General features: G+C 48.8%; 1 protein-coding gene across 4 annotated transcripts in view; it reads right to left on the bottom strand.

Annotated features, from left to right (window-relative positions):
• The window catches only part of HIPK2 (homeodomain interacting protein kinase 2), a 169,310-nt gene extending 166,909 nt beyond the window's left edge, over positions 1-2,401 (bottom strand). For all 4 annotated transcript variants that reach the window (XM_055084802.1, XM_055084803.1, XM_028489686.2 and 1 more), the window contains exon 1: positions 2,204-2,401. In XM_055084802.1, the coding sequence (XP_054940777.1) occupies positions 2,204-2,222 (19 nt within the window). In that variant the 5' untranslated portion in view covers positions 2,223-2,401. The remainder of the gene's footprint in view (positions 1-2,203) is intronic.
• Positions 2,402-12,145: the final 9,744 nt, after the last annotated feature.

The raw sequence follows: 12,145 nt of genomic DNA, 5'->3' as shown, positions 1-12,145 counted from the left end.
GAGAAGACTAGGAGAAGAATTACAAAGGTATGCAGACACTGTCTCAGAATCAAAGGGCACAAAGCACAGGAATAACTAAGAGAGCACACAGACAAGACTTAGGGAAACCCTGGGTGGACAGGGCTGACCAGGCAGGTCACCTGGGACACAGACGGCAGGCTTGCAAATTTAAAAAGTGAGCTCCTGAGACCTTTGAGATCGGTGATGATTCTTACACACAACATCTTACACACCCACAGGTCTTTATCTGGTGTCATGCACTAGAAGAGCACTGTCGGAAGAACAGGAGTGCCAAGTCTTGGCCTCAGGGGTATGGCCTACATTCCATATGGATTTAGAATGCAAGGGACAGGAGGAGAACGGCACAGTTCCCAGGATGGCTTTCCACAAAGTTGACTAAATACATCCCAACCCACATACCCAGCCCCTTGTGAAAAGGGAAAGCAGCCCTTTACTACAGTTCTGAATTCAATGCCAAGTTCCTTCTCCAGCGCTCACCCGGAGTGTCCAGCAGAGGGAGTCTCAAAAGAGGTACTTAATAAAGAGAAAATTGTTTCATTTTAACACTCCACAGACAGTGGAAGCATTGACTGTAGCCCCCTCCCAGAGACACAGACAAACAATGAACGCCCGACTGGGTCCTCCTAGCGTGTTCACAGAGCCACCGGCTCGCTCTTTTCTGCGTGGTGGTGTGATCAGAAATTTCGTTTTGTTTTGTTGAATGGTTAAATGGACCTTGTGTTCTTCAGAATCAAAGAGGAAAGCCCCTGGAATAACATCTCTCTGTTGCCTTCTAAACAGGCCCCTTTGTTTCTAAGAGAGTCTGAAAAAAAAATATTTACAGTCCATAGGTTATTTACAGCCTCGTTATCCAGGACCTGACTGGTAACTTTATTCCATCCAGAAACCTAATTCATTTGGAGCCCTGGAACTAATAACAGATTTTCTTTTCAGATAAGTTTTTTTTTTTTAAATCTGCCTTTATAACAGAGATAAAACTATTAATGCGTTCCCTGTCTCACTCGCCAGGACAGCTCTCCGGATTTACAGAGGATTAAAATCTCCTCGCCCCTCCTCTCTGTTCCCCCACAAACCCCTGCCCCTCTCATTTGCTATTTCATCCACAGAATATCTGAACAAAACCGAAAGAAAGCCGGATGGACTGACGCTAAAAGTATGTAAAGGCTGCTATTTCAGTGATTGCACGAGAAAACATTTTCACGATGAAAATGACTGAAAAAAATCAGGCACCCTTTGGTTCAAAATTCCTCCTACTACAAGCACACAAAAAACACACCGAAGTGTAAAAACTTAGTTGATTCCAGTTTGATTTCCGCCTGGAAGCTGACAGAACTGACTGAAGAGAAACGAAAGAGAGAGGGAGTGCAGGGGAAAACGTAGCGCTCGTGCCTTCCGTTCCTTTCTTTCTTCCTAAAGACAGATCAGAAAAAGGACCCGACGCCAGGTGAAGGTGCACGACGCAGGTTTACCCAGCCCGATCGAGACGAACAGACGTCTTGGCTGCCTCCCCGACTTGAAAACCTAAACTACATTTTTCCCTTACACACGCTAATGCGGGGAGATTTTAGCCTACTGCATTGTTCTGCCTGGGTCTGAAATGGACTTTTCCTCTCTACCCCCTCTCATCACCTAGCCCCGTACATTCCGACCCGACAGCCCCCCCAAAATCAGAGGCTCGCGAAGAATAAAGGAGCGTGGGGTGGGAGTAGAGGGACATGGGAAGGGAGCTGCGAGGACAGAGTGGAAAGCACATCATCTTAAAGGTAATTTTCTTTGGGGGAGGGGGGAGGAGGAAAGCTACACCGTATCACCTTTATTTATTCCAAATAAATAAAGAGCACCGTCACGGGTCTGCCTTTTCCCCGGCGCCCCCTCCTAATTTCTTTTCTTCGGCCAGGAGCCCACCCTCGCACCCACCAGCAACCCCCCCGCCTCTTTCTCCACCCTGGAAATAAGATCTGTTCGATTCCGGATCCCGGCCGTTCGCTGGCCGAGGGTGGGGGCGGCGTGGAGGGGGCGGGCAGCCGGTTCGAGCCCCGGGGGTGGGGCGCGGAGGCCGGGCGCCCGGGGGCGGCGGGCCCGGGGGCTGCCCGGCGAGGGGCGGCGGGCAGAACAAAGCTGCGGGGGCCGCGGCGGCCAGGCGGCGCGGGGCGAGCGGGGTCGGCGGGCCGGCGCCGCTTACCTTCGTACACGGGGGCCATCGGGGCCGGGGTGTCCGCGATTCATGGCAACGGAGAAGGGAACGCGGCGCGCGAGCTCGGCCCCCCCAGCCTCAGTCGGAATCTGCCATCTTGAGCCTGTGTCTCCGCTCTCCGCGCAGCCGGGGCCGCCAGCGCCCGCATCACCGCCTCACTTGGCCGGCGCCGGGGGAGGGGGCCGGGCGCCGCCGCCGCCGCCGCCGCGGCCCGGGCCCTGCGCGGGGCTCCGAGGCGGCCGGGCGGGCGGGCGCAGCGGCCGAGGCCGAGGGCCAAGCGGCCGCGGCCCCCGAGCGGGTCCGCGGTGGGGCGGGAGCCGGGGCGGGCAGCGCGCGGCCAGTCCCCGGCCGGGGCTCAGCTCAGCATGGCTGTGTGTGGGGGCTTCGGCAAAAGTTGCACGGGAGGCGGAGGAGGGGCGGGAGGAGCCGGGGGAGGGGCGGGGGGCGGGGGCGGGAGCGGCGGCCGAGCGCGAGCGAGCGAGCGAGCGAGCGAGCGAGCCCGGAGAGCGGATTCCGCGCGCAATCGAGCGCCGATGGCACGGATGCGAGGCGGGGAAGGCCGAGCCGAGGGCAGGAGCGGGGGAGGCCAGGGAGGCTCGGCGAGGCCAGGGAGGCTCGGCGCGGCCCGGTGTGCACACGCTTCAGCTCTGATTGGCAAAGGGGAGCCGGTCCGCAGGGGTAGCAGCCAGAACTTTGTGTGTGCGCGCGAGCTGGGCGGGAGGGGGAACAGACCAGAAGGGGAGACCCGGCCGGCAGCGGCTCGCCCTTCTCGCACCTGGTTGGCGCTCCCTGAGATCGGTGTGCGATGAATGAATGGAGGAGTGGGCGCACACCGTCCGCGGGGGGAGGATGAGTAAGCGGTGGAGCTTTTGAAATCCAAATGAGGTCAGAGATGCAGAAGCCATTCCGAGCACGCTTAAGAAATGCAGCCCCCGGGTGGTCGCTGGATTCCTGCGGGAATCAGGTTTCCGCCCGGTCCTCACGCCTACGGTGTCCTGAGGGCACCCCCCACAACCCCCATAACCTGGACGGGTGGTTCCCTCTACCTGCCTCAACGCTCTCTCCGAACGGGGCTTCAACTAAACACGCTCCAGACTCCCCAGCCCGAAGCCTCGCCAGTTCACTGTTGCAGCTTCTTCTTGGATTCTGTGATGGGATGCCTTGCCATCGCCCCTAACTTAAGAAGACTGGAGCCTCCTCTTAATCAGTGACACATAGATTGATCATAAAAGATATTCAGTGGATGGCAAGCAGCTTTTTTAAAAAATGAAATGTACTAGAATAGAAAAGATTAGACCCATTGCCCTTAGTAAGAGTAACTATTGCATAAACCTTTTGTTTCGGTTACATATACTGGACAACTGTGCTGGACCACGATACAAGTTGTATTTCCTGCTGTGGGTCATAGGTCAAAAGTTTGAAATCTGTATTTGGGGAATGTAAAATAATGAACAAACCCATTATTTTCCCACTACCTCTTATCCTTTCCAACCTCCATACCCTGTCACCCGCCCCCCCCAGAAAAACCCCAAAGACAAGCCCTTTCACACACTTTCCTCGTTTTGTTAGTAGCACATCATTCCCCCTTTGTCTCAGGATGACCTTTGACTCTGCCGTCTTCCTTGCCCCTATATTCAGGGCTACACTTTGCACTGCTTCTCTTGGCCTAATGTCACTCACATTTGCAGAATCCTAGATTACCATTGCTAAAGGGGGTCTCGGAGATCATGTGGGCCAGCGATGCCCTTTTAGAATTGAAAAGATGAGGCCCAGGGAAATGAAGTATATTGCCCCGTGTTAACACAGTATTAAATCTTAGAGTTCAGTATGGAGATTCCTTTAAAAACTAAAAATAGAACTACCATATGATCCAGTAATCCCACTCCTGGGCATATATCTGGAGAAAACCATAGTCCGAAAAGATATATGCACCCCAGTGTTCACTGCAGTGCTATTTACGATAGCCAAGACACAGAAGCAACCTAAATGTCCATTGACAGAGGAATGGATAAAGAAGATGTGGTACATATATACAATGGAATATTTCTCAGCCATAAAAAGGAATGAAATTGGGTCATTTGTAGAGATGTGGATGGACTTAGAGACTGTCATACGGAGTGAAGTAAGAAAGAGGAAAAACAAATATCGTATATTAATGCATATGTGTGGAATCTGAAAAAGTTGGTTTAGACAATCTTATTTACAAAGCAGAAATAGAGACACAGACGTAGAGAACAAACATATGGATACCAAGGGGGAAGGGGTGGGGTGGGTTGAATTGGGAGATTGGGATTGACATATATACACTATTGATACTATGTATAAAATAGAAAACGAATGAGAACCTACTGTAGAGCACAGGGAACTCTATTCAATGCTCTGCGGTGACCTAAATGGGAAGGAAATGAAAAAAGAGGGGATATATGTATACGTATAGCTGATTCACTTTGCCGTACAGTAGAAACTAATACAACATTGTAAAGCAACTATACTCCAATAAAAAATTTTTTTAAAAAGGGAGAAAACAAAAATCAATCAATCAGTCAATCTTAGGGTTAAGCTCTTGGCTCCCACTCTGGTGTTCTTTGCTTCATACCATTCATTCATTCCCTTTCTTCTATCCCCCTGCCATCCTTTACTGGTCCTCAGCCCAGTTCACCCTGAGCACGTCCACCTTCAAAACATACAGTTTTGACTATGCCATGCTCCTGCTAACAACCTTCAAGGAGTCAACCTGTGCACACAGGGCTGAGTTTCCTAGCTCTTTGGCTCCGAATCAAGGCAGGCAGGCTCCGACTTACCTTTCTAAGCACTTGAGTTCAGCAAGTCCCTGCCTCTCCAGCCAGACTGGTTTACTCGTGGTCCTCTCCCAACCTTGCCCAGCTGTGCCTTTGTGCCTTTGTCCAAGCTGCTGCTTTCCCACCGAGGATGCCTTCTCCATCTTCTCTCTTTAACCAGATTCCACCTGTGCCTGACTCATTTCCTCCACAAAATGGCCTGAGGTAGCATGAGATTAAGACAGACTTGGTTCCCATCCCAGCTCTTCCACTTAGTAGCTGTGTGAACTTGATCAAATTATTTAACCTCTCTGATCTTCAGTTTCTGCAACTTGATTATAAGGAGAATAGTAACAATAATAATATTCTTCCCTTGTACTTATAAGTCTCTATAATGACCTTTACCATACAGGTATTATCTCTCGTCCCCTTTCCAGGACTATCTAATAGAATTTATGCAGTGCTGGGAATGTAACCATTTGTGGCTCTGGAGTGCATTAGATGTGGCTGGTGTGACTGAGGAACTGAATTTTTCATTTTAATTGATTTTAATAGCCAACATATGGCTAGTGGCTACCATATTGGATAATGCATCTCTAAACTGTAACCTCAATGGGGGCAGAGACCATCTTGGTTGACGTTATATCTCCAGCAATGAATATTTGTTCGATGAGTAATAGCTACCATTTATAGCATGCTCCCTTGTGTCAAGCACAACACCAAGAACTTGGTGTAACTTATTTCGTACAGTCCTCCCTACAGACCCTGGGGTGGGATTAGATTAGAGACAGAGTTTGTACAGAGGGCTGGCAGATAGTAGAGTTCCATAAAAGGTGTTTTTTTTGTTTGTTTGTTTTTTGCGGTACGCGGGCCTCTCACCGTTGTGGCCTCTCCCGTTGCGGAGCACAGGCTCCGGACGCGCAGGCTCAGCGGCCACGGCTCACGGGCCCAGCCGCTCCGCGGCACGTGGGATCTTCCCGGACCGGGGCACGAACCCGTGTCCCCTGCATCGGCAGGCGGACTCCCAACCACTGCGCCACCAGGGAAGCCCAAAGGTGGTTTTTATTATCATGAAAACCTCCCTGTGACCAATCCAACTGATTTTTTATCTCTTCTTTCTCCTGCCTGCCACACACACTCTATTGGACTCGGCATACTCCAGTCTAGATGGCTGACTCTCCTTTTCTGTATTGGCACCCTGTGCCCACAACTGGGTTGGCAGCATCTTTGGGCAAGGTCCATGGCATACTTGTTTGGATGTCCCTTGGCTCAGGTCTTGCACTGATTCATGTTTAGTAGCTGCCTCTAACTTCGTCCCCGCTGCTGTCTAGCCATGAGTGATTCTAGGCAGTCTCACCCTCTGGAATACCTCCTCTTGTCCTCCCAAAATTCATATGTTGAAACCCTAACCGCCGGTACCTCAGAATGTGACTGTATTTGGAGATGGGGCTCTTTAAAGAGATAATTAAGTGAAAAGGAGGTCATTCAGGTGGGCGTTAATCCAATATAGCTGGGGTCCTTACAAAAAGAGAATTAAGACAGAGACACCAGAGGAAAGACCACATGAAGACACAGGGACAAGGAGGCCCTCTGCAAGCCAAGCAAAGAGGACTCAGAAGAAACCAACCTTGTCTACGCTTTGATCTCAGAGACTCCAGAACTGTGAGAAAATTAATTTTGGTTGTTAAAGCCACACGGTTTGTGGTACTTTAGTATGGCAGCCCAAGCAAACTAATATACTCACTAGAAGGCAAATTAAAATGAAGAAAGATCACTTGTGTCAACCGAAAACATCTTGAGGGTGGCCTCCTCCCCATCGGAAGGGAACAGTCTTGGGTGTGGAAATGGAGTTCCATGAAAGAAGAAGAAGATGGAGCCCAACAGACAAGCCCCCCCACCTGCTCTTCAGATCGCCGTGACCAAAGCTGACCCATGTGATGTACAACTTCAGTAGAAAACGTTCAGCTGAGCTAGCATACTTGGCATCGTATAGATGGGAAACGTTATTTAAATGAATTTAGATACGTTTTCATGATTTGACAGATTGAATCTGCTTGCCTGTCTCCCTTCCCTCCAGTGACAGCAGTCAGGTGAGAGGCGGATATAAACCCAACAGCGAAACTCCGCTGAGGGAGAGCGGGAGAGCAGGAAGGGAGAGAATCTGAGACGGAGCCCCAGGGGGCACCCGTATTTGAAAGATGGGAAGAGGAAAAAGAACAGGAGAGAGCAGGGAAGGAGGAGGAAAACCTGGATGGATGGTCCCTTGACATCCTAGGGCAGAGACCATTGCAAAGGGAGGTGAGGTCAGCAGTGCTGCGTGCTAATCAGGGGTCACACGAGACGCGGGTGGGGAGCATCCAAAGGACTGAGCAACAAGAGTTACATTAGTGCCTTTAGTGAGACTAATTACGGGGCACACGTAGGGTTTTTAAATTCAGCCTCTAAAGAATGCGTAGTGTTTGATAGGGGGAGATGGGAGGAGGGGAGGAGGGTCAGGGAGGCGCCAGAAGAGGGCACTAGAGAGCATTCCAGACCCAGAGCACGACCAAAGTCCGGGGTGAGACATGAGATGGGCCCAGGAGCTAGCACATTTGGCTTAGAGATAGTATGCATTGTATTTTATTTGTTTAATAAACACATTAGCATCCAGACAGTGTTCTAAGATGTTTACAAATATTAGCTCAGTTAACAAATCCAGTATTTTACACTACATAGAAGTCTAGGTTGCCGAAAGACCATTTAACTTCGGTATGCTCTGAGGAACATAATAAAGGCAAAAGAACTGGAAAGGATTTAGTAACCACCTACAGCAGTTACCTCTTCTGAATCTGCCTTTCTACAAAATGGCACGAGTAATATCTTTCTCAGGGATCAGTAGAGTAAACATGGGGGAGCTTGGACCTTGGTTCACGTTCATTTTGCTCACAAGACAAGTGACAAAGGGTCTTGTCTTCATTTATGCCTGCGGTTGTGAAAATGCACAGCGTCACAATATCCTCAAGGCCACAGGATGGGGATATTTTTCTTTGTGATGTATACATTCGGGTGCGCATGTCTTGTTCTCACTCTCAGGGTGCTCCCTGTCTGATGCCCCTGCAGGTTGCACCTCATTCGGACTTGGTGTGCGTTGCCCTCATTTGCCTTCCTGGGCCTTATTTCTGGGTCGGAGGCTGTGGCTTTGTCTTTGAGGATGTGGCCAGCGGGAGGCAGTTAGTTCACTTTTCAGGATTCATCTTTCCAGATCTCACCGCTTTTTTGGCGTTTTGCACTTTGTGTGTTTTTCTCTCTCTCTTTGACAATGTATCTGTCTCATCTTCTTTCCCTCTGTATCCTTCTACCTCTTCCACACATTATTTCTTCTCTCTCTCCTTTCCCCTTTATTATGATTCTGTTTCTTAACAAGTCACCATGCAGGCCTATATTTTAGTTATTCTTAAGAAATTACTTCCTATTTCTGCTTTAAACCATCGATCGTCTGAAATGATACATTTTGCATGGAACTCATGTTTAATAACTACAGGACTCCTTAAACAAAAGCTTCAGGGGCAGGGCATTATACCACAGAGGATGTGAAAGGCTGGACACTGCATTCAAATCAGGAAAAACAGGGGCTATGGCTTTAAGGGCAAAGGGTAGAGTGAGGCTTGGCAGGGTGAAGGGAATCTGATTGTGGAAATGGCAGCCTTGGAGGAATTACACCAGCAAAATCAGGGGAATAGGGAAACCATTCATTTTTCTGCTTCTGCTCCTAGAAGAAAAATGATCAGACACCTGAACGGGGATACGGGGAAGGCAAGGAGAGGCGCGAATGGCATTCGGCAGAAAAGAGTTATAGAAACAAACAAACACACACACACAAAACCCCGAACCACAATCAGCCTGTGAATGTAAAACAAGCTGTGATGTAGACACACAGAAGATAGGGTGATTTTGTTGGAGGTTTCGGGAATGGCAGATTAGGGTGGATCTGCAGGAGAAAAAGAAGCAATCTAGCCCTGCAGGGAAATTTCTGTGATGAGGGAAGATGGGTAATAGCTTGGTTTGCCTGACATGCAGTCCAGGCTGAACTTGGATAAACTAGGCAGACATGGCACAGAGAGAAGCCTCTAGCTCAAGAGTGGATGCAGAAAGGAGGGCAGACACAGGAAGAGGGCTCTTTTAAAAGCCCGAGGGTCCTGTTAAGCCAAGTTAAACCTAGCTCGGTGATTAATCAGCGGGATTGAGCATTTCTGTGCTGTGCACAGTTTGTATCATAAAGTCTCCTCCCCCGGCATGAAAGAGCCTGCCCCTATGTAGCAAGCCCCAGAGAGAGATTGACTGGAATGGCAGAGTGCTGTCAGGGCTGACTCTTTGCTCTGATGTTGCCCTGAGCTCTTCGATGCCAAATCCAGGGCCCTTTTCCAGCTCCTCCCCTGGTTGATCTCTAGACAAACATTAATTAGATGCTGTTAATCCCTTCATTGTTCTTGAATCAATCCCCTCCCTTTTCATAACAATGCACTTCTAAAATTTCCCTTCAACTTTCCTGGTCATTCCTTCTCTCTCCCTTTCTTTCTTCCTTCCTTCCTTCCTTCCTTTCTTCCTTCCTTTCTTTCTTCCTTCCTTCCTTTGTTTCTCTCTCTCTCCCTTTCGCTCTCTCTCCCTTTCTCTTCCTTCCTTCCTTTCTTTCTTCCTTCCTTCCTTTGTTTCTCTCTCTCTCTCTCCCTTTCGCTCTCTCTCCCTTTCTCTTCCTTCCTTCCTTCCTTCTTTTCTTTCTTTCTTTCTTTTTCTTCCTTTCTTTCTTTCTTTCTTTCTTTCTTTCTTTCTTTCTTTCTTTCTCTTTCTTTTCACCAAGAAATTCCATTCATCAAATGTTCAGTGATTGCTTACTATGTGTTAGAGTCTATAGCAGGAGCTGGGAGTACAAAGGGAATAAGCCACAGAACCCCTTTTCAAGGAGCTCAAGTTCAAAACTACCAGGTAAAGTGTACAATACAGTATGGTGAGTACAACAATTAAAAGATGCACATGGTCAAAAGCTGGCACAGAGGGACAAATGGCAAGGAGTGTGTTTATAGGACGGGGGGAGATGGGCATCTGTGCCCAGCAGCATGAATTCTGGCTTGGGGACAGTATGTAGAAAGGCATGTGTGTCCAGGATCTGTAAGCAGTCAAAATACTGCTAAACACAAAGAGCAGTGGTCAGGGAGGGATGCCAAGTCAAGGAATTTGGGTACATATTCTATATGTGCCAGGTGTGGGGAGAAAATGAGTTCAATTTTGAACTGTTGAGTTTAAGCTTCCTATGAGATATTCAGATAGGAATGCTCAGTTGCCAAGTGGGTGTAGGGGGCTGGGGGATAAAAAAATTTTTGAGTCATCAGTATATCATGGGTGGCTAATCCCATGGGAGCAGGGAGATCACACAGGGAGAGGTTATATGTACATGGTGGTGTTTCTCAAAGTGTGGTCCTTGGGTCGGTCACCTGCATCAAAAGCACACAGGGGCTTTCTAGAAGATGCAGATTCCTCAGGGGGAACCCCAAACCTACTGACTCAGGAATCTCTGGGGGCAGTGCCTGGGAATCTGCACTTGAAATTCACTCCCTAGAGAATACAGTTATAACAGGAAAGTTCAACAGCCGCTGGTCTCAGGCAGCCACTGGTATGAGAAGCTAAGAGTTTAAAGGATGGAACTCAGAAGGGGAAGACCTAATCCTTCAAGAGGCTGTGTGATTTCCTCTAGGATTAGGCGCTACCCCAGAGTCCTGACACCTTGGAGATGAACTGACTTGGAACCACTAATTTCCAAGCATCTTGTTGTTAAGTGAGAGGAGTGAGGTCTTTATTAAGCCACCTTCAGCTGGGGGTCCCGTAACTTAACAGCTAACAGCATCTCAATTTGTATAAGGAAGAATTTAATTTTGTGATTTCCAGATAGTTTTTTAATCATAGTTCATGTATAGATTTTGAAAAGCTATTTCAGCAGCCTCAAAGTGTAGGGGGTTTTTTTTTGTTTGTTTGTTTTTGTTTTTTGTGGTACGCGGGCCTCCCCCTGCTGTGGCCTCTCCCTTTGCGGAGCACAGGCTCCGGACGCGCAGGCTCAGCGGCCATGGCTCACGGGCCCAGCCGCTCCGCGGCATGCGGGATCCTCCCAGACCGGGGCGCGAACCCGGTTCCCCTGCATCGGCAGGCGGACGCGCAACCACTGCGCCACCAGGGAAGCCCCAAAGTGTAGGTTTTTAAAAAAAAAAAAACAACAAAGTTTCTTTTGTCATAGAATTCTGAGGACTTTCACTGTACGTGTGAGATAAATTTGAATTTTTAAAGAATCTCTTTTGAAATATGGCAGTATCTTCACCCCACGTTCTGTTTGCTGTGGGTGATACACTTAATCAACATTCAGAAACTGCTGGTTTGCTTATCTTTTCTTGAGGAGACATATACTGCCTGGCTGATTTGAGCTAGTTTGTCTGGTTGAGTTGGATGTTTCAACAGAAGGCAGAACAACAACAAAAAGTAAGATTTCTTTTTAATATTCTTAAATTTCCTTGTGTTCTTTCAACACTGTTTTGCCGATTCAAACTCCTGAACGTTAAATCCTGTGTTAAATAACCACTGAGAGGGGAAGGTGGTGAGCAGCAGGGAGGGGTCTGAGTTCTTTCTTCAGGAAAATAGGCTGGTGAATAACAAGAATACTTCACTGGGCACCTGAGTCTGAACTTTGGGCAAAGCCAGGGCCATGCCTGGAGAGCATGTATTAGAAACGGGCTCAACAGGGCATTAGGTATGAGACCAACCCTGCCCACCTTGTCCCCCAACCCCCGCTGTCCTTCACTGCACCCCATTTCCCTTACCCAGTGTTCTTAAACTTTTTTGTTCCATGAGCTCCCTGGAAGTCTGGTGGAGCCTAGGTACCCCTTCTTAGAGAAATGCTTTTAGATGTATTGAAAAGATACATAAGGTTACAAAAGAATCTATTTACATTGAGATAGTTATTAAATATGTTTCTTTATTGATACATTAAATAACAAGATCTAGGGGCTTCCCTGGTGGTGCAGTGGTTGAGAGTCCGCCTGCCGATGCAGGGGACGCGGGTTCGTGCCCCGGTCCGGGAAGATCCCACATGCCGCGGAGCGGCTGGGCCCGTGAGCCATGGCCGCTGGGCCTGCGT

The sequence above is a fragment of the Physeter macrocephalus genome, chromosome 5 (assembly GCF_002837175.3).
Source record: "Physeter macrocephalus isolate SW-GA chromosome 5, ASM283717v5, whole genome shotgun sequence".
Classification (NCBI taxonomy): Eukaryota; Metazoa; Chordata; class Mammalia; order Artiodactyla; family Physeteridae; genus Physeter; species Physeter macrocephalus.
This window is presented reverse-complemented; position numbering and strand designations above follow the sequence as displayed.